The 21,451-nt window shown below is 40.0% G+C and overlaps 4 protein-coding genes across 4 annotated transcripts; 2 read left to right on the top strand and 2 right to left on the bottom strand.

Moving 5' to 3' along the window:
- Positions 1-74: 74 nt before the first annotated feature.
- On the bottom strand, positions 75-2,011 carry smdt1b (single-pass membrane protein with aspartate-rich tail 1b). Its single transcript, XM_084368806.1, has 3 exons — positions 1,811-2,011; positions 490-648; positions 75-297 (listed from the first exon to the last, which is right to left on the bottom strand). Exons 1-2 carry the CDS (start codon positions 1,970-1,972, stop codon positions 511-513), a joined length of 300 nt encoding a protein of 99 aa, XP_084224932.1. The 5' UTR covers positions 1,973-2,011; the 3' UTR covers positions 75-297; positions 490-510.
- A 696-nt stretch (positions 2,012-2,707) lies between these two features.
- On the top strand, positions 2,708-10,017 carry LOC311273609 (putative RNA-binding protein Luc7-like 1). The gene is made up of 10 exons (XM_084380736.1): positions 2,708-3,302; positions 3,783-3,877; positions 5,123-5,221; positions 6,452-6,562; positions 6,750-6,893; positions 7,202-7,378; positions 7,498-7,676; positions 7,764-7,793; positions 8,373-8,531; positions 8,898-10,017. Exons 1-10 carry the CDS (start codon positions 3,242-3,244, stop codon positions 9,121-9,123), a joined length of 1,281 nt encoding a protein of 426 aa, XP_084236862.1. The 5' UTR covers positions 2,708-3,241; the 3' UTR covers positions 9,124-10,017.
- A 1,694-nt stretch (positions 10,018-11,711) lies between these two features.
- On the top strand, positions 11,712-16,421 carry pane1 (proliferation associated nuclear element). The gene is made up of 6 exons (XM_084373577.1): positions 11,712-11,884; positions 12,829-12,905; positions 13,590-13,688; positions 14,498-14,577; positions 14,802-14,893; positions 15,218-16,421. The coding sequence occupies exons 1-6, from the start codon at positions 11,828-11,830 to the stop codon at positions 15,365-15,367; spliced, it is 555 nt and encodes a 184-aa protein (XP_084229703.1). The 5' UTR covers positions 11,712-11,827; the 3' UTR covers positions 15,368-16,421.
- A 2,440-nt stretch (positions 16,422-18,861) lies between these two features.
- Positions 18,862-20,767, bottom strand: mb (myoglobin; the record flags this gene model as incomplete). Its single annotated transcript, XM_084381279.1, has 4 exons — positions 20,730-20,767; positions 20,079-20,202; positions 19,093-19,312; positions 18,862-19,002 (listed from the first exon to the last, which is right to left on the bottom strand). Exons 2-4 carry the CDS (start codon positions 20,159-20,161, stop codon positions 18,862-18,864), a joined length of 444 nt encoding a protein of 147 aa, XP_084237405.1. The 5' UTR covers positions 20,162-20,202; positions 20,730-20,767.
- Positions 20,768-21,451: the final 684 nt, after the last annotated feature.

Raw genomic sequence — 21,451 nt, 5'->3', positions numbered from 1 at the left:
GATATGACTTTTGTGTACTTGGAAACCACCATGCAAAGACTGATAATATTCAATAACAACAGTGTTTATTCATGTGTAATTGACTCTGTTTATTGAGTGACAGACACAAACATGCAAACAAGAGTGAAGGCATAACTTATTTTTGATAGCCTCACATGATATGGCATTTCAATAAATGAATTTAATGTAAACAACATAAACAGCAAAGGCGAGAGGAAGGAGATGGGTGGAGATCAAGGATTTAGTAGTCAAATTGTCCCATCTTCTCCACCTTCCTTGTGCTGGCTAGTATTCACTCTGTGGAGGTAAATAAAAAGAAATTAATTAGCTTCCTACAGTTACCAGTTGTCTTGATTGCAAACATGCCACTAACTACATGTTTTGAAATGGAGCTGACACACCCTTTACGCAAGAGCAGGCATAACAGAGGTTGAAGCAACAATGTTGAAAGGTAACATAAGGCGCGGCTCATGTACACTTTGACTTTACCTTTTATTTTCTGTCATTAGTTTAGTCATCGTCGTCGTCGTCCTCAGGGACAAAGATGTCATGCTCCTCCAAGAGAGCGGCAAAGTTCTTGCTGATCAGAGTTCCCACATACAGGAAAGGCACCACCACTATTGTCATACGGATAAGACCAAACGGTGTCTGGAAAACATAAGGAGGAACTGTCAAGTGGCATGAATTTAAAGAGTTTAATCAAGGGAGGGGACGCAGGGACTGTTCAGATTACTTAAAATATTCAATATGAATCCCCCCTCAGTTTGCTCTAGATTATTTGTCCAGATTTGTGATTATGAGCAACTGTTTCAACAAAAGCTAATTACAAATCCAATCTTCAGAGAGACTATAGCAGAGCCAACCATCTCTGGCAGCCGCAATGCAGCCGGCTCCAGAAGCCCATAACAAAAACCAACATTTGTTGGCAGCAGACCACAAAGGTTGTGTACTGCACTTACACACATTTTCAGGTTCAAACATGAGATTATCTACTATCATATGCAAGTATTGTTTTAATCTTACATGTTTAAATTAAAACACAATAGCTACAGACATAATGGGTGCTTCATGGGCGGTCCTGCTTTACTACCCTATTAACATAAGGTCCTGTTTTGAGGGCCCCTGTGTCAAAATCTAGTTTAAAAGACCTTCATTATCTCAGTACTTATTCCCACATTGATTTTCTTAAACTTTACCAACACTAAATCTTGATAAGATAATGTTTCAGGAGAGCAATAAAGAAAAACTTTGGGAGGATTGGGGTGTTATTTGGGACCCATTTAGCTTATTTTTGCCCTGTGGCACGACAGCAGGTTGGGGGGGTTGAACAAGCTTCCCCTACAGCCAACTGTGTACGTGCTCTTCATTTGTTGTAACTTAATCGTTACAGTTCTCAAAAAAGAAAACCTTAATTAAAGGTTATATGAACGTATACCCTTCATTTTCCTCGACCTTTCTTGACAACCATGCACTCCAAGACGTCTAACGTTTGCGCCATTTAGTTACACGCCACGCAAAACAATTAAACACAAGCTAATCTTCTAATTATACATTATTTCGAGTGCTTTTGTAAATCTACTTTAATCCAGAATCTGACTTGAATTGGCTATAACAGCGGTAATAAACTACTTCCTGAAAGTGCCTCTTAGCTTCGTGTAAACATACGCTCATTGGCTGACTCGACTGACACAGCTCGTATCCTGCATTTCTATTCGCCACAGCTTGTGTCAATCCAGTGACAAGTCCCGCCTACTACCTCTCATATTTCTTGTCGGTTTTCACTCGGTAACCGAGGCAGAAGGAAACTCACTTTATCCGGTTTAGGTAAGATTGCACCCGATGGCGTTGATACTGCCGTCCTGCTTTGGGTCAGCCTGGATATGTTTGATGTTTTCAAGCCGGTGTTACGGCTCGTTATCCCCATATTTTGGGTGGAAAGTCGCAGTGGGATCCGCAGTAACCTCGTCGCCATTTTTCCTGTATATCTAGCGGGTGGGACCTATGGGTGGGACGTCTCTGTGGCTGGACTGGGATGCCTTTTATGGGCGTGTCTTGACGTTTGACGTGAAAACACCAGCAGTAACGTCACATTTTGATGCATCAATTACATTAATTAAATACTTTAAAATCAAACTGTGTTGTGTAGCCAATACATTTTATGTCAAATGTACGTAGCCTTACACCTTTGACATCGACCACTGACGTCACCAAATGCTTTGTAATGTATTTCATTCTCACAAAATAAAAATGAAAATGCTTTTCTGAAACCATTTATTTACAACAAAGGGGTACAACAAGTCACTACGACATAAAACACAGTGACAGAGTCATCAACATAGTCCATTTGAAGTTAATTTTGAATTTTAAGTTTAATTTTGTTCCTCAAACGTTAAATTGAAGTGTCATATTTACAAGGATAGTATAACATCTGAGCCAGATTAGTGTTTGTTAAATTTACCCAGTATGATTTGAATTTGTCAACAGATTAATTTCAATTAAACATTTAGAACAAAGTGATAAAAGTGGGGGAAGCATTCATACAGTTGGGATGTTAACACATCGCACAATTGAACTGGTTTTGTAATAACATATATATTTATAATAATATAACAATAATTGTGAACATTTAAATTATTTACTTCCTGACATTTTGAGCTTCAAGTGAAACGTCACCAAACCGACAAGCGCGCGAGGCTGCAGCACTTCCTCGAAGCGGAGGCACGAGAGCGCGCTCCGCGGTGACGCGCACGGAGGGGAAGTGGAGAGACGGAAGGACGGACGTTGAATAAACTTGCCAACTTCTAGCTAACTGGCTAGAAATACAGTTAGAGAATATGTTACAGAAGAACCGCTTACTTGTTTCGATACAGATTTAGTTAGCTAACTAAACGCCCTGTCTACATTCAGTCACCGCCCTCTCAACTCGACACACGACCAGGGGACTCCAGCAGTTTTCAAACAGACGTTGCACTTGCTCATCCGACCCGAAGTCATCAACCGTGACAAAGTCACATTTAGCTGTGTTTAAAGTGCTCTGATAACCAGACAATTGTTCTCACGCCACACACAATCAGCTCGCTGGCTCGGCGGGAGTCGAGCTCGTTCTCCTTGTGGCAAAAGTTGTCCGCGGTTGTCGTGGTGGTGGAGGAGCCGACGAGGCCTGCAGTCGAGGGGGCTGCATGTGTGAGGACCGAAGCTGGCGAGGAGTGACTCACACAACGTTAGCTGAACACTTGGAAACATGTCGGCCCAGGCACAGATGCGAGCGATGCTGGACCAGCTCATGGGGACGGGGAGAGACGGTGAGCTCAGCTGGCTGTGGGTGAGATCGGTGTCTGATCTAATCAAGACAGGAGTTTGTGTTGTTGCTAGCATTAGCCGGGAAGCTAACCAATCTGCCAGACACTGAGGCACGCTTTGCAAACCAAGCTAGCTAACATGAGGATAGCCAGCCGGCTAGCTACCTGTTGTTTTTGAGTTTGACTTCACATGGCAAGTTAAAATGTTGCGAACATATACAACAAAAACATAATAATAGCATGTTAGCATGCTGCTTTGTCATGGTCAGTTTGTTGTTTTCTCCGTGCTACCAGATCCTGACATGTTATCAGACTCTAATCTGAGCAGCTAACTTCAGGTTTTACCAGTAATGTTGCAGATGTATAACTCATTCATCGGAAGTCTGCACCTACACGATTTAGTACGTGTCGTTCTGGTTGGGACTGGCTGGGTTAAATCACAAGCCTATTATGTCTGTCTCTTGTTCTGGTTTTCTTTTTTAGGAGATACCATGAGGCAGAGAATCAAATTCACAGATGAGCGAGTCTGCAAAAGTCACCTCTTGGATTCATGTCCTCATGACATCTTGTCTGGCACCGTGAGTATAATGTTTATACACACACCTGTACATAAAGGGAATTATCATGTATCAAACAGACTTAAGTTATAAAGTAGAATGATAGATGCTGTCATTAGGTCTGGAAGTGATACAATGAATATAAGCTTAAAGTGCTGATTTCAAGCTTTTTTAAGGGAATGTACATTTATAACAATTAACCTTATTTATAAAGCACCTTTTTAAAACAGTTTACAAAGTGCTTTGGCGATCAAGCAAAAGCAGGAAACTCAGGAAGACATTATTATGGATTAAACCCTCAGTAGTCAAGCCAAACACAAGGAAGCCTCGTCGAAGGTGAATTAAAACAAGAAGACTGGACAGAAAATGTAAAAACACAAAAAGTCAATATGAGCCATTAGAAGTGAAGGGAATAAAAGTGATAAAACAGGCAAAATCCCAGTAAAAGAGAGAAAAAAGTCACGCCAAAATTGAAATGAATAAAAGAATAGAATCAATAAAGGACGATAAGAAGATGATTTCTGCAGAGGATGGGCCTGGGAGAGTGTATGAAAGTCCATGACTTGGCCCTCAGAGCAGACTATGAGATTGCCCTTATATTGTATGAGCAGTGTAGGACTGATCTTTTTGTACACCGTCGACAAGCTATTTTTCATCTGACCCTGATGCAGATATATCCCAGTAGTACAATCAGATTGAAGGCAAAAAGCCCAGGAATCAAAAGATAGCTGCAGGACAGGCCTGATGTAGCATCACAAGGAACGGTACTGACAGCTAATATTTTAGTGACGTACTTAAGCCAAACTTTGCCTGTAAACAACTGAATGTAGCTTTTAACTTGTCCAATTACTTTCTGTAAACTGGAAACGGCAAATTGAAAGGAGATTCAATGAATAGTCCCAACACAATGCCTCTGATGTGAAGGTAAACTCCCTTAAATTATAACTGAGAGTCAGCACTCTAACCTCAAAATCAGTATTTATTTTCCATTAAACTATGCAGGAGTAAAAACCGACACAAAAAATGTCCTTGTGTCTCATTACCGTCCCTTCACTGTACAGAACCAGACAGAAAATCTGAGAAAGCAATACAGTCATCCCTGCAGCACTGTGACTCAAACGATATCTCATTTACAGTCCCTAATGTGATGTAATGTAAAGACATTATGACATTTTAACATAAGGGAATTATTGGCATCGGACTACTAATGGGTGAAATGATGAAGCATACAAACACAATACTTTGATGTCTTTCTGATTTCTGCAGAGGATGGACCTGGGAGAGTGTATGAAAGTCCATGACTTGGCACTCAGAGCAGACTACGAGATTGCCTCTAAGGAGCAGGAGTACTTCTTCGAACTTGATGTGAGTCAAACGCATACGCTGTAGCACCTAATCATGTATAGCTTTTAAAAAAGTGTTTGTTGTTGCTGTGATTTCACTGTGAACACTGAGTGATACAGAAATCTTAATATCATAAAGAAAGTCCAAAGTCAACACCTGTCAAGCGTCGAATGCCTGCATAAAAATGGGGTTTGACAAAAAAAAATAATTCTGGCCGCCAACACAGGGGGAACACCAGGTCAGAAGTCCTGGGCCCTGAGTCATGAGAGGGACGAGCATGATTGATGTCAGCATTGCTGATCACCAGCCAACATGATGTATTTCTTGAGTCACTGTGAATGTCGAGCTTAAATCTCTGGGTCCTCTTTTATAATGATAAAGGTTATTGGTAAACTATAAGATATCCTGCCTTGATTACATATCTTTGTCACAAATGTATAACAACCACATCTTAGGGATCATTGCAAAACAATGTGTGTATATTGGACAGTCCCATCCCAATGTTTTATTTGCATCAGCCCCAAAGATCGAGCATTGGTCGGCTTCTATTATGAACCACTGTGCAGTGTTTTAACACTCAGATTTATAAGTCAAGCTGGACTTCATGGATCATATTTCATCTTCTCACCCATACTTAAAACAACACCAACGCAGCACCTTGTTTTTTTTCCCTCACACTTTTATTTTCAGTCTCAGTAGCTGCTAAGTCCAATAGTGCATATCCTCTTCTATCCATTTTGGAGATCACCAGTTAATCTAAAACTTCTGACAATATCTTATCAATATTTACCACTGTAAATCTTACAGAACGCCTTCCTGTATCTACACCATCTATTGCACAGTTTAAAGTTATTCAGATTGACGAGGCTGCTTTCATGTCAAACTAAGGATATCAGGTTGGATGATGGTAAATTAATTCAGACTGTGTAAAAGTGTCAGTGACATGACATTGTTGCCATCTCCTCTGTGGTTCACCCGATGATGGGATAGTTGCAGAAGTTGGGCTGAAGGCTGAAACTGATGACCCCGACTTGACTAGACCAAGAGACACACTTGCTTTCTGTTTGTGTTACTCTCATTTCTACAAATATCAGAGTTTGGCCTGAGTGGTGCTGAGAGACTGTTTTTGAAAAAGAAAAGAAAAATCCATATTAGATTAGATCTAACATTGTAAACTTTCTTTTCCCACCAGAGAAGTTGGTGTACATTTTACACCCACAAATTGCATTTATCTCATGTATTTTCTCGCAGGCTGCTGAGCACCTTCAGTCTTTCATTGCTGACTGCGACCGCAGGACCGAGCTGGCAAAGAAGAGACTAGCCGAGACGCAGGATGAGATCAGCGCTGAAGTAGCTGCAAAGGTGATAAACTCACTGTTGACATTGCTAGTGGGATCATTATCAGATCTTTATGAATGCTTTATAACGGGATAATTAATCTCCTGGGAAAATAAAAATTTGCACCATTTTTTATAAAGAGTCTTTGCAAAGAAATGTTTTTAAAAGCGTAGAGCTAATTTTTTTTGTCTTTTTCTCCTGCAATGAAAAGGCTGAACGTGTTCACGAGCTGAATGAAGAGATTGGGAAGATGCTTGCCCGGGCCGAGCAGCTCGGGGGCGAGGGGAACGTAGACGAGGCCCAGCAATTGTTGGAAATGGTGGAGAAGACCCGGGGTTTGAAGAAAGAAGCAGAGGTCAGAACTTAAATAGCTGCTTTGTTGTGACTAGTTTATTATACGATATTTTTGTCACCAACTAGATCAAAAATATTATGTACACTGCATGAAGAAGTAGGGTTTACTGATTACAGAAATTCATTTCTCAAAATTCACAATGATGGAAATCAGGAAGAGGAAACTGAATTGATTCTCCTTCTGTAACTTCTATATTTAGAGTCATAAAAGGTTTTGATAGGTCTCCAGCATAGCTGACACTCAGGTCCAGGCTCTATCATGCAGGCTTGGTGAAATACAAATTTAAATCTTAATCTTTGTTCTTGCAGGATGTGTACAGGAACTCAATGCCAGCCTCAAGCTTTCAACAACAAAAACTACGGGTGTGTGAGGTGTGCTCTGCCTACTTGGGTCTTCATGACAATGATCGTCGTCTGGCTGACCACTTTGGGGGCAAACTGCACCTCGGCTTCATTGAAATCCGGGAGAAGCTTGACAAGCTACGGGTAAGGGCTGCGTTGTAACAGGCATTCACAGAATTACTTGACTACATAACATTTTTTTACGATACATTATTTGTGTTGTGCTTAACTTTGGACGTTCTTGCTATTTTTGTTTCATACAGAAAGCAGTTGTAGAGAAACAAGAAAGAATGCGAATGAGAAGACGAGAGGAACGCGAAAGAGAAGATGAAAGAGAGCGAGAGTGGGAGATCGAGCGGGAGCGAGAACGAGAGCGGGAAAGAGAACGCGAGAGAGAGCGAGAGTGGGAGAGAGAACGAGACCGGGAGAGGGAGCGTAGGAGGTAAGAAGCAGTCCGACTTACACTGTTACTGTGTTCAAATAAAAAAGTTTGGTGTCATCTGGAAACTGATTTGTCTTTCTGTCTCAGGTCAAGATCTAGAAGTGGAGACCGATACAGGTATGTCTGCTTTCACCAGAATCACTTCATACATTTTGTCTTTGTCAGCCATGTGAGTGACTTGTGTTTTCACAACAATAGACTCAGGGTGCACGCTTGTAAATTAAGATTTCTCAATATTACTTGTGTAAATTCTACACAAAACTGGTATGTAGCGAGTGTCTATTGTTTGGCCAGTTGTGTGTCACGATGTCATCTATATGATAGTCAGTTATTATCCAAATACAAACACAAGGGTATAATGGTATACAAAGCCAGCTGTGATACAGCATTGTTGATATATTGGAAAAATTGTGACATAGTTTTAAAATATTGCCTGAGTGACAACACTCAAAAATGATGATAACGTGAGCAGGTGTAAAGACAGTTTTGTTGTGTGGTGACTAACAGTTCAGAGGTTGACAGGGATCTGATGTACCACCATTTCTAACGTCATCAGTATTTGATGACTGGCGACTGTAAAGGCCATCATCTTTAAAGTATCCTATCTCTAGCTTAAAGTACTGCTGCCTACCTGTTTTTTGTTCTTGTTTATTTAAACTTTAAACACTCTTATTTTCCCTGTAAAACTGTTTGTAGGGATGGAGGCAGTTCGTCCTCCCATCGTTCGAGACGCCACCGCTCCTCTCGTTCTAGAGAAGAAGGTGGTGGAGAGCGGGATCGTGAGAGAGAGAGGAAACATCGACACAAGGAAAGACATCGCTCACGCTCCCACTCTCACAGGCACAAAAGGAAGAGGTGTGGCTTTTATCCACCACTCAAACTTCATAAAGCATCATTAGGATATGACAATTCATTCACACAAAATATCTCGCATAAATGTAACAGATGAATCAATAATGAAAATGATCATAGTTCAGCTCTAGATGAATTCATACTTAAATCTGATAATTATTTGTGTTGCACTTAAAATGTGTCCAGCTATGACGATATTAAATTCAACTTTGATTGGTTACACCCCATCTAATACATGTGGACAATAACCCTTAGCTTTTCATCTCTTTAGCAAAACCAGATTTGACCGAGGACATCAGGTCCTCAATCTTGTGCTGGGAATGTACTTCCCTTGATGTTTTTAATCTGTTGCTGTTCGTTTTTCCTCAGGTCCTCCAGAGAAAGAACATCTCACGGCCGCGAAACAGAAGGCTCGCAGCCCCAGGAGAAATATGGAGAGGGATGGCGTGATGACAAGGCGGAGTTCAGAGACTGGGAGGACAGGGAGAGGTCCCCCTCTGCGGACACAGCCAAGGGCAGGGAACGAGAGCGATCCCTGTCATGCGAGCGGGACCGACGCTCCAGCTCTGAGGAGCGAGAGTCCGGGGAGATATGAACAAGAGGAAGTCTTTGGATATATTGTTTAGTAAAAGGAGCATGGAGAGATGAGTGTGTGTTGGTGCGAGTGTGTGTGTGCGTGTGTGTCGGCTTTGTATGTGTGTTCATGTTAAAAGTGGGACATGTACATTAGCAGGGGTGGACAGTGGAAACTTAACTTTGGGGATGGGGGATCAGCTTGAGTGGTGGCGGTCAAGGAACACGCAAACCATCTTTTTTAAGATAATAGTGAGGCTAGTGGAAGCAGTATAGTCATTTTTTATGCCATCTTGTCAATCTTATGTACAGTCATTGATTCTGATTCTGAGTTTATTTTGACAGTGATGAGGGATGAGTGAGTGAAGAGACAGCAGCCTTATTTGAGTCTGTTTTTCATTTCGCTCATGATTTGCTGTTATTTTTTTTATCATTAGTTGGACCCTAAATGTTAATACTGTTTTTCCTGTTCCATTACGAATCGAGCAGTAGATTCATTTACACGGGTTGGACTCATTAATGTGGCATAACCGTTGCAGTAATGTTTGAAATGAGCTGTGAATGACTGAAGGCACTTCTAATGTTTGTGTTTTATTCGCTGCCTTCAAGCCATAACAATCTCATTTGGAAAATCTGATAGGCTACACTTCCTTGAGCCTTCTCTTAATCCAGGATGCAGTGATGAGCTCGTACTTTGAAAATAAACTCCACTTGTCCCCCTGCAAGAAGTCCTCCACATATTTCCACTCAGTTCCTGACATGTTGAATGCATATAGATGATGTGCGTCTTTGCATACTGACACTCAGAGGCCCAGGGACTTGTGTCCTGTTTGCTGTGATACAACCTGGATGTACTGGGGAAATCTACTTTGCTGTGCCACCATTAAGAGAATAAAATTTTCTGCTTCCATTCAAATACATTGTGTTTATACATAATTCTCTTTAACCTCACTTGTTTATGCATACACTTTACATAATTACATTAATTTAAAATAAGGCGGCACCTTACATTTGAGACACAGCAAAAACATTAAGAGAGCTTCTGCTACAGCCGGACAGTTTTTCCTCCTCAAACGTTATAGACACAAGTGATCGGAGAAGATAAGATGTTATCATGTATCACAATAAAAACAAAGATAACTTGATCGAATTTCCATTATCAGGATATTTGCTAATATTCTCACATGAGTGACTTGAAAAAGCTGTCTAGATCAACACCTACAGCCCTATATTGATTTCAGGATTTATTTTGAAAGGGTAGCCCACATCTTTTCAGTCATTACAAAGTTGTAACTCTGTCAACATGGCTGAAGGCTCAGCTCGCCCACCATTTATTTATCTTTCATTTATGCAGGAGGATCTTATGATTAATGTTAACCTTATTTATGTTTAAAACCAGTACAAAAATATGTGTGACTTCTCTTTGATGGAATAAAAAGGTACATTGACTCCAGTATGTTGTAGTGCCACATCAAGAGAAAAAACATAAATTCACACAAAATAGAAATTCAGTCATTATCTACTCACTCTCATGTTGATGTAAAGTCAGGTAAAGTTTTGTAGTCCACAAAACATTTCTTGGATTCACAGGAAAACAGTGTTGCAGCATTCTCATAAACAACTTAAGTAGATGGGCCTCGTTTTGAAACGTAAAAAAACAACAAAATGGCTCCATGCAGTTTGAGCATGAAATCCCAAACTAATATGGAAGGACATTACTTACACCCTCAGTGCACGGTCATGCTCGCTAACGCTTTAAGTTAAGCAGCTACAGTTGATTCGGCTTAAAAAAGTGTGTAAATAATGTCTTTTCAAATCAGAGGCTTTGAATATGCAGGACAAACTGAGCCATTTTGTTGGGTTTTTTTCTGTTTTTCTTACATTTAAAACAAGTCCCCATCTACCGGAGTCATTTGCAACACTGCTGCAACACTTTTGCTGTAAAGCTCCTCAAATGTTTTGTCAACCACAAAACTTCACCCGACTTTCCATCAATCTCATCCATGAGGTGGAGTAGATATTGACAGAATTGTAATTTTTGGGTGGACTTATCCTTTAAGCATATTTTAATTATTATCGGGATAATATCGTGAATTGAATTATTGAATTATTTCGATCAGGATAATCGTGAGTTGAAATTTTCACATTGTCCCATGCCTAATTGACACAACACATAAGCTACATAGATATTTCATACACATGGTATTTTTTTTATTTTATTTTTATTACAAAATGCTTTTTTTCCCCTTTGATCCCCGCGTTTAGAAATGGTACTAAAATATGCTTTTCAATGATTTTTTAAATTGGTTTAGCTTTATGTAAAATCGTCCCGATATAGGTGAGATGGTCATCTACCTGTCACCAAGTATCATTAAGTCAGAATTATTACCTGCTGCTGTGACTCGTATGCAGCTCATACTTCATTTTAAAACTGCTGCATTCAAATCTTAAATTACTGACAACAGCGTTTAGCTCAAAATGTACAATCTGTACTTGCAAAAAGATCACGAGGAGTGAATCACAAAACACCGCGCGGCCTGTAGGTGGCAGGAAGTAACTTCAGATGAACGGAGAACGTCATGCGGTCAAACTGCACGAAAGACGTCATGACGTCAGACGCACGTTCGGAAAAGAAGCGCGAGTAAACATGAGTTGACCAGAAGCTCTACAGTAGATTTATTGATTTAATTCACGGTACTGGGGACGTTTTCAGTGTTTAAATCAGGATGGCGTTGTTGAAGCCGTTTAGTAAGCTGCCTTGTTTGAATACAGCGAACATCTTGGTGAGTTTGGGTTTTATTAGCTTAAATCATTGACAGCTACAGACACGACATGACATGACATTAGTTAGCTAGCCTTATTAAAAATAAAGCAGCGGTTACCGTGCCGGTGTGTACACTGTTACAGCTGCCCTCAGGAGGAGCTAGCAGTGACATAAAAGCGTTTTAAGTTGAGCTAACGTTAAGATAGCTCAGTCGTCAATATAGTGTCTTGTTCTGGATAGATACTGTCCTTCCTACCAGTAATAAATACTTACTTTTACGCAAACAAAGCACATTTAAGATGTACTTGTGCTGACACAATGATGTACGGAAGATTAAAATACTTTATCTCACACGAAGCTCACCCTTACCGGCTCAAAGTTTCAAAACAAAAGCATCACAATATCATTCACATGTTCCATCAGGACCCTCCTCCAAGGGGTCACAACATAAGTCTGGATGGGAAGTGTAACCTCTTAAACACTATAAACATCTTTAAAACAATCTTTTTGGTTGTACATCTCACAATTCACATGTTCAGCGTATCAGGAGTGGTTTCAGGTAAACATTTATCTCATTTTAAAGGTCAAATGATAAAAAGGTTGGAGACCACTGTCCTTATAATGCAGTTTAATTAAAAGAAGAACAGTTTATTGTATGTAGGAGATGTTTCAAAATATATAATACTAGTCAGAAATGTATTTGATGAAACACAGTGGAAGTTTTCAGGGGAGCACAGGCATTTTTTTTATTTATGTGTTACCTGATCCCAGTGACATCTGATAACTTTTCTGTTTATACCAATACATTATATTTAAAGAACTAAATTAATTCCTTACTTCATTGTAAACTCTACATTAGAGTACCAGCACCCTCAGTGCTTGAGTGAATTTGAGCTACTTTACTTTCCACCTCATAGTCATATATCCATGTTTTGCGCTGACTCCGAGTGTTTTTTTCTGCAGCTGGTGGAGAGTGAGGAGCAGTTTCAGCAGAGTTTAGCAGACACTCTGGTGGAGGAGACCGCTTTCACTGTGAATGTGTGAGTACTGCTCCATCACATTAAACTGCTGAAGTCAACTATCCTTTACAGGAGACGGTCATTAGGCACACAACTGGAAACACCATCTGCTCTTCTGTTATGTTATTAATTATTAATTTTTTAATATTCTCTTTAACCTATGCAACAGCACCAAATTACTAATGATTGATTTTTGTTAATCAAACACTTCATGATAGTGAACATGTTGTCTGTTTACTTCCATTTGTTTGTTTGGAGCTACTGAATAATCAACATGAGTATATGCTCAGACTCGAATTCCTTTATTGGTCCCACAAACGGGGAAATTTGTGCGTCACAGCAGCCAAAGGTTGCATACTTGCAAATGAAAGGTTCGGCTCAAGACTATTGAAGCTGCGTTCACTATATATCAGAGTCATTGTAATTACCAGTTCACATTGAGTTATTATTACAGCAGGGAAACCTTTTGTGAACGTTTCAATATCAGACTTGAGTACAGCTTAATAATACATATATAGTGTTATATTGTCAGTGCACAGTATTTTTAAACCTCATACAGTAGTCTTGAGACGTCTGATGACATGAACAAGTTGTAAACATCGGAATATTTTATCCCTTCCACCCATCCCATATGACGGCCGTCCAAACAGAATTACCACCTCTGAGTATGATCATATCAGCGATCATGTTAATTGTTTCAATCAGGAGACTAGCCAAGAGTCTGCCTCTGCCCATGGAGAATGAGGAGAGTCGTCCAAGGATAGACCTGGTGGTGTTCATCATCAACCTCACCTCAGAGCTCAGGTATGTTTTAAATCCTCAACAGTATGCCTTTTATATATTAAATACTATACATTGTATTTGTATTTTTTATTTTTTTTTGAATGAGACTTAATTCTTTGTATTATGTTGTTCTGAAATAAGCATATTGATGAAGGTTCTCAGTCATGGTAATTCTAAGTGCTGTATTGTAGGTAACTGGACTTGTTTCAGTTTCTTGAAGATGTTTCATCTCTCATCCAAGAGGCTTCTTCAGTTCTAACTAACTGGAGAGTGTCCTTATAGAGTCGTTCAGGACATGTGTGAACTCTGAGTTTCAGAGTCGTTAGGGCCACTTGTGGGTTGTTGACATGAAGGCCAGTTGGTACATGTGTCCTTAACGTCCAGTTGCCTACGATACAGCACTTATATTTCTGAAAAAAGCCTCTCACAGCATCCAGAAGATATACCCATTTATTTGGCAGTGATCAAATATGGTTGTCAAACACTAAAGACACATATGTGAGTTAGGAAGGATATGTCACAGTTAACCCGTCTAAAATTACACCAGTACACTGAAACAACTGGGACCGATATGTCTGTGTTAGGCTAATGCCAGCCAATAATATCATCGATATATTGGTCAACTTTTTAAAGAAGAATGTGAAAATTAAATGACACTTGTCAGGCTGTGAAACCACTGACCTTTACAAATCAGGACCCGATAATCTAATAATGGCACTGCCTTCGAATGTGGAAGAACTACTGATTTGTTTAGCGTGGTTTGTGTATGTTTTATTAATCACTGTGTTGTTCAAATCAGTCTGTGACTTGTGTTATTTGTTTTGTCGTAGTTTCCAGTCAGCAGAAGCGTCCCTGAAAAATTTGGACCCTGGATATTTCCTCGGAAAAGTCTGCTTCATGGTCACTAATGGTATGTCAATAGGTTAAATTCCTCAGCTCTGTGAATCACATGAAGGAGGTCAAAACAGGAGCGAAGGGGATTAAATGGAGCAGGAATGGTCAAATATGGACCATTTTCACTCTTTATATACCTTATCCCGTCCTATATTGTTGTGAAATGACTCACTTATAGCTCCGCCCTTTCTGTGTGTCTCTTTCTGACTGGCTGCCCTCTTGTGCATCCGTCTCTTGTAGCTCGTAACGCTTCAGTTCCCACAGAGCGCCTGGACGCTGTCAGAAAGCTGGCCGCATCGCTCCACTGCCCCTTGCTGTTTGCAGAGGATCAGGTTTGTATCCGTTTTCGTCACAAACTTTGCAGACGGTTTAAACCAGAGACGTAATTTCAGAGCAAACTCATGAGAAGCACAAATGTAGCGCGAGGGCAAGCCATAGATTTTTGCTTTTGATGGCCAAAGTCAGACAGGGATACTTGAAAAACAAACCCTAACTAACTAACTAACTAACTAACCCTAACCCTAACAAAAGCCCTCAGGATGTATTAAGAGAAGCTAGTTGCGTGGATTAAGTACCTGAGTGTTTCACCAAATGTCTCTGATGTTTTCTGTTCTGTTTCTGTAAAAGCAGTCTTGTGTAACGTTCCTCCCCTCCAGACACCTGACGGTGTGACCAATGCTACTGAGAGGCTGCTGACCATCCTGAAGGTGGCAGCCGGCTTTGTTCCCATGGCTACTGCTCTGTACCTGTCCAACCTGACTCGCAGAACGGTGCCGCCAGACATCGAGCAGCCGAGCTTTGATTAACTGTCTTCTCTGAGGGATGTCTCTCTGATGTTTTCATGTATATATTTGTATGTAGTACGTATGCATGTAACACATTAGCATGTTATTTCCACTAATTATTTTTACATTACATGTTTGTGCTTTGACTTTTAGCTGTTGCAGTAATGGTGTGTTTTTCTTCCAGATCAGGAGAAAGAGTTTCTTAACCATTTGTTGAGTTCAAATTTGGAATAATTTGTCTTGTGCTACTTCCTGATATAGAAAGAAATCGACAGCAGTGATGGTTAATGTTATTGATAAAGATCTTAGACCTATGACACCGATGACTTTAGATGAAGCAGAAGATTTGGAAGAACATTGACCTTTGAGCTGTGACTGTTAGTCATCTAATGGACTGGCTTGTCCTTTTGGTGTGCATACTTCAGCAGTTAGACAGTCATGGCGCCCACACAGGGGATTTTAGTTATTTTGGCTGCTCTTCTCCGGACTGTGTGGGCGTGTACAGTCTGTGCTTGATTGACAGCTTGGTGACATTATATAATTTTCAGCCTGGCTCTGTCCACCTCCAACCTGAGCAGAGGTCTAATCATCCAAACCAAAAACACCTGTGTGGGTGTGCAGGGCCGTGTGATTACACTGTGCTGTGATATCAACACATATCAGGCTCTGCTGGCCAATGTAAACATGATGCTGCACAGCTTCATTCAAAGCTGTTTTACATAATGTTTATAATTATAATACAGTATGCTTTCTATGCATTGTGTTTTTATGATGCTTTAACAGGAGAACTTTAGTGTCGAACAATTAAATAAAATAAGTCTGTGATCAAAAAAAGCAGGATGGACCATTATTATTTATACACTTTGAACTGAAGAAAATTATACTAATGGAATTTTGAATTTACAATTTGTTTTAACACACTTTGGATTAATTAAGTTGATGAGTGGGACAAAACATTGCTGCAATGATTTCATGTAATGTTAACAATGGCCTTGTTACATTTTTTTTCTATGCATATGCATTATTGTTTAAATGATGACAATGATAATAATGAAATAAATAATAAATATAACTATTTCATGCTAATTTTCCACTCTTTAACTAACCGAGGGGCCGACACACTGCTCTCTGTGATTAAGATGACAATTTTCTCTAATTGGCATGCAAGTTCATACATTTATATGAAGACGTCAGCTGTCAGGTTGCAATATTGCATCCTTCCCCAAGCAGGGAGTAGGTGCCGTTTGTTAAATGTCGGGCCCATTGTCCTGCATCCACCCCGTCATTGTAATGCTTCCCATTCATGTTTCTACGTTTTGTTGCAGTCCGATTTGCTCTCACTACCTGTGTTTGTTCCTCCATGCATGGCTGAGCCGTCAGGGCTTTGGAGACGAGGAGAGACTTTGAGGTGGGGGGCTGCAGTCATTACATTACTTCTGCTGACGGTTCCTCTATGCAAATACGTTTGCCACTTTCAGAGGAAGCACATGTATCTGAAGTAATTAATTTTACCCTTGAATGCCAGCTGTGGTGTTGCATTCCAAATTGAGCCTTCTCAACAAAAAGGTGTTAATTTAGGGATTTGGCAGATGAAATAAGTATGTTTGCCATCATATATAGCTTAGAAACTACATATTGGTGAGATACTACTCCTTTGACTACCTCTCATTTAAATGAAAAGTGATGCCGTTTGTCGCAGTTTGGACCAAGTGATCAGAGAACTTTGTGTTGTTGAAGTGTTTGACCTCAGTTCACCCAACAGTTGTTCAGCGTTCAGTGAGAAAGGACGAGTGAGGGAGACACTGAGGTGTGTGTGACCAGCGGCATTGTGCCGGTTGTCACGTATACACGAGTGTACGCACACACAAACACTATTAATAGTTCACCATGGAATTTCTCCAACGTGGAAGTTAACCAAACACAATTATGGCATCAAGTCAGATTGAATTGGAAGGACAACAGGCGGTCAGTGAGTTTGGAATGTCAAAGATAACGCTGATATCAGGAACACGTGGCCGGGCCATCACCCAAAAGCAATGACTTCTTCTTTCCACTTGCTGAGACATCTGCTGTGCTCATGAGAAACTTGGTGAAGATGTTTGAATTTGAGTGACCTCTGAATGACCCGTCTCGTGTTTTGCTGCACCACTTTATAATCACGTCAGAGGTCTATGATGAACTTTAGAGTGGGCCAGAGCTGCGACCTGTTGTCTTCATCCCTCCTCCAGTCAGGTGTCAACACCTAAGTCTTAATTCTCTGTCCAAAAGGAAGTAGAGCAGGATACCCGACCCGATGTCCGGGCTCGGGTTCTGTCATTTTATATCTCTGCGCAGGACAATGCCTTTTCATGGTCATCTACACTGTACATGTCTGTAATCAGGGTGCACAGGCAAGCTGTAACCGTGGTAACAACTACCTGACAGGGTAACACAAACTCAGGGCTTTATCTTACAATAACTTTGTGGGGTTTGGATGTAAAAAACAGAATGCCGGTCGAGTTCTGGTCAAACCTGAAATATACAGTGTGCCAGGTTTCTTTTACTGGACTTTTCGTCTGCATTTAATCCAATTCAGTGTGAGGGAAGTCTACAAGTTTTAAGACACCAAATCTTTTCATTGGCCATGAGAAGCTGATAGGGAAAAAATGCATATCTTGCATCCCTGGTTTGGTCGCTTTTTCCTTGTGAAATAACTGGATTCGTGGATGAGGGAGCACTGCTTTGTTTTCAGGGGTCACAAGTCTAGATTCACTTCTCCTTGAATGGCCTCATAAAGTACTGAAGGAAATGAGAACTGATTCATGGAAAATGGGGGGTTGCTACTTTACAGGAAGTTGAAAGAGTGATAAAGTCCCTGATATGGCTCCTGCCAAAGGCTCTGCACCATCACATCCACTTTATATCAGGTGACTAAGAACTAAAAAAGAGTCTGAAAGATAATCGGCCTGACGGCATGTTTAAGTGGGGTTTTTAAGTGTGTGTGTGCATGCAAGTTTCCCAGCACTTGATGTTGTAGTCCTGACCTGATTCCTATCTGGACTGTCGGACTCTAACTATGTGCTGCACTGGATTTCAGACAACATAAATCAACAAACACATCCTTTCTCTCATACCTTTTATTTTTTTATAATGAGCAATTAGTTATAAGTCTATTTCCCACAGCACAAAAGACAAAACAAAACGATGAGCAGTCGAGAATGAAAGAATTTTATTGGTAAAGACAAGGGTTTACAGTATGTTGTTAGACAAGAATCCTGAACAACATTAATCTCATTTAACTCAAATAGAGAACATGTGTATTACCGAGCACCATCTAACACAATCAAATGCAATAATGCTGCAATAAAAGATACATTTCTGTACGCTCTTAAGTCTTTAGTAATGCTGTCATGGTTTTCCTTTCATTCTGATTTAGTTGATGTATACAGAGGATTAAACTGTTTCAAAAAAGGGCATGCACGTTACAAATTTTCTCGTCTGTCATCTGACCTCAGCATGACATTTGATTTTTATCTTTAGACCTTGAAGCCCAGCTCTTTGTAGGTGACATCCATGTCAGCAATGATAGTGGCCATCACGTTCCTCAGGGCCTGCTGCCCAGCAGGATCGAGTCCTGCCTTCTCCTCCATGACCTTAACAATGATCTCAGTCATCAGCTAAACAGAAAATACAGAGAGAATCATGCAAACTGCAAAAAGAAATGGGATGCAACAGATGCAACATTCCCTCATGTACATCAGCCTCACCTTGAAGTTTTCAAGGGGGATCTTGTGCTTCGTGGCGTGGCTGGTGGCCATAGGTTTGAGGATGGCAGCGTGGTCACCTTTGGCCTTCAGCAAGTCAGCCAGTTTCCTCAGCACAGTAGCACCGTGGGCAGAAACTGCTGCGTTACCAGCCAAGTCACCCGGGGCAATACCGACAAACTTGGGGAACAGCTGCTGGGTGTCTGGGCGCTCCATAAATAAACTGAGAAGGAAAGGAAAAATGTGAGGATTCAACAGAGATGACACACTACTTTACAGTATAGCTACGACTGAGGAAACTGAAATAATGTATTCTGTATTTTTTGCAGATATTTTAGCAACTTGGGGGAGACCAAAATTGTATTACCATTGTTTTATTACTCTTCTGAAGTACCATGCAACCATGGCAAATATTGCACTTTTTACTCCACTACATTTATTTGACGACTTTGATGACTTTAGTAACTAGTTACTTTGCAGATTGTTTGCTGCATCAGAACCAAAGTTGTTTTTTAAAAAGTTTTTCATTTATTTATTTTATTGGCAACCAGATTACAAAAAACACTGATTCTGATCATCACAAAAACGCTGAATATCAGCTCCATTAATCGTCCAGGCTGATAATCAGTCAACACCTCGTGTACAGTATATACAATTATGTAAACATCTGTATAATTTACTTTTACTTACTTTTGATACTTAGGTAAATGTATTATTAGATACAGACTTTTCTTAAGTACTATGTATGAGTTCCACTTTAACCCAAGTAGTATGTTAAGATGATAGCTTTATTTTTTACATAAAAACATAAAGCAACAATCTAATTTAAAGCTTCAAGTTGGGAAATAAAACTCACAGAAATATAATTAAACAGTTAAGTGAATAAATGGAAGCATCCTAAGTCCCGTTTAACAAAATCCTGGCTCACAGTCCTGCAAACCACCCGTCCTATGGGAAATAATTAATCTTATCTTGTCAGAGTCACGGACCGGTTCAGAACCAGGCCTCCGTTGTTAGTGTAGTCTGCCTCCACTGGACCCCAGAACTTCAGGACCTTGTCAAAGTCATCCATGATCTCAGTAGATGGAGAAACAAGTCACAAAAAACACCAATCTGAGGAATACAATCACAGAAAATAAAAGGAACAGTCACAAAAAAAAGTATAAAAAGTATAACAGTATAATTTCTTTGTTTAATTTGAACGTAGCCGGTAAGAACCAGTGCATTTGCATTAGTAGAGAGGATACGTGACCTCAGCTGCCCTCACTGTCGTGTAACCCTACATAATTTATGTGAAATATGAGGCTGTAACAAAAGATAATTTTCTTTTCTCTTCAATATAGGTATTTTTTCTCAAATACAGTCGACTGTATTTTTACTACTTCTTATCTCATCTTTGTGTAAAACAAACAAAACATTCTCCAGCAGGACATTTCTCTGCATCCTGATATTCTGCATCATAATAAATAACCAAAGAAATATATCTTATTCTGAATTCCTGAATACCAAATTATTACCAAATTTATTCACTTTTATACTGTAAATCAACATTATTTCACTATTATTATCATTAATTGATAAAAGAGGATTATTATTATTTTTTATTCAAGAATAAAACAACTAAAAAAGACAGGACCTACCTGTAAAGTAGTCAAATATCCTGCGTCACTGTATTCAGTTCTTCTTAACCTGTCTGCCCCCCTCAGCTCAAACTGACCTTTTATACTCCCTCCCTCTCCTTTCACGAAATAATTCCAGCTCTCCCTTCCAGCAATCTCTCTTCACAACACTTAGAAACTTAATTTGGAAACCCTTGAGTTGTCTCTGATATAATTTTGACTGGGAGAGTCTTTATTTTCTGTTTCATGTCTTTGAGCCTTTATATGCCCTCCTTAATGCCATTTTAACAAAGAAGAACATACTTACCAAAAAAGATATGCAAATGTGTGTGTGTGTGTGTGTGTGTGTGTGTGTGTGTGTGTGTGTGTGTGTGTGTGTGTGTGTGTGTGTGTGTGTGTGGATATCTCTAGATTACACAGCAGTTTTTGGGTTACCAGGTTTGTGCAATAACAATATTGCATATTCCAGTGTACTGTATGTAATAACAAGCAATAACAAAGCAGAAGACATATCATTCTCATTTTCAGGTTCATAATTTTATTTTGAGTAAACCAGAATAGGTTTATATGCTTTAATGCTCAGAAAAACACATCAGTTTTCTCACACTGTCCAGTGCTACAGTACTGTACTCCCCTTCTGTCTGAAACACTCTTTTTTAGCTCCTGTCTCTTTAAGGCCCCTCCAGTCTCCTCTGATTGGTCATCTCACACATGCCCGACCCAGAACTGCTAACAACAACAGA

The sequence above is a fragment of the Pagrus pagrus genome (assembly GCF_965226575.1).
Source record: "Pagrus pagrus genome assembly, chromosome: 2".
NCBI lineage: Eukaryota > Metazoa > Chordata > Actinopteri > Spariformes > Sparidae > Pagrus > Pagrus pagrus.
This window is presented reverse-complemented; position numbering and strand designations above follow the sequence as displayed.

Coding starts and splice junctions, on each gene's coding strand:
- smdt1b (XM_084368806.1), bottom strand. CDS start 1,972: ATGGCGACGAGGTTACTGCGGATCCCACTGCGACTTTCCACCCAAAAT. Junction 649..1,810: donor TCTTACCTAAACCGGATAAA/GTGAGTTTCCTT, acceptor TATGTTTTCCAG/ACACCGTTTGGTCTTATCCG.
- LOC311273609 (XM_084380736.1), top strand. CDS start 3,242: ATGTCGGCCCAGGCACAGATGCGAGCGATGCTGGACCAGCTCATGGGG. Junction 3,878..5,122: donor ATGACATCTTGTCTGGCACC/GTGAGTATAATG, acceptor TGATTTCTGCAG/AGGATGGACCTGGGAGAGTG. Junction 6,894..7,201: donor GTTTGAAGAAAGAAGCAGAG/GTCAGAACTTAA, acceptor TTGTTCTTGCAG/GATGTGTACAGGAACTCAAT.
- pane1 (XM_084373577.1), top strand. CDS start 11,828: ATGGCGTTGTTGAAGCCGTTTAGTAAGCTGCCTTGTTTGAATACAGCG. Junction 13,689..14,497: donor AACCTCACCTCAGAGCTCAG/GTATGTTTTAAA, acceptor GTTTTGTCGTAG/TTTCCAGTCAGCAGAAGCGT. Junction 14,578..14,801: donor CTGCTTCATGGTCACTAATG/GTATGTCAATAG, acceptor CGTCTCTTGTAG/CTCGTAACGCTTCAGTTCCC.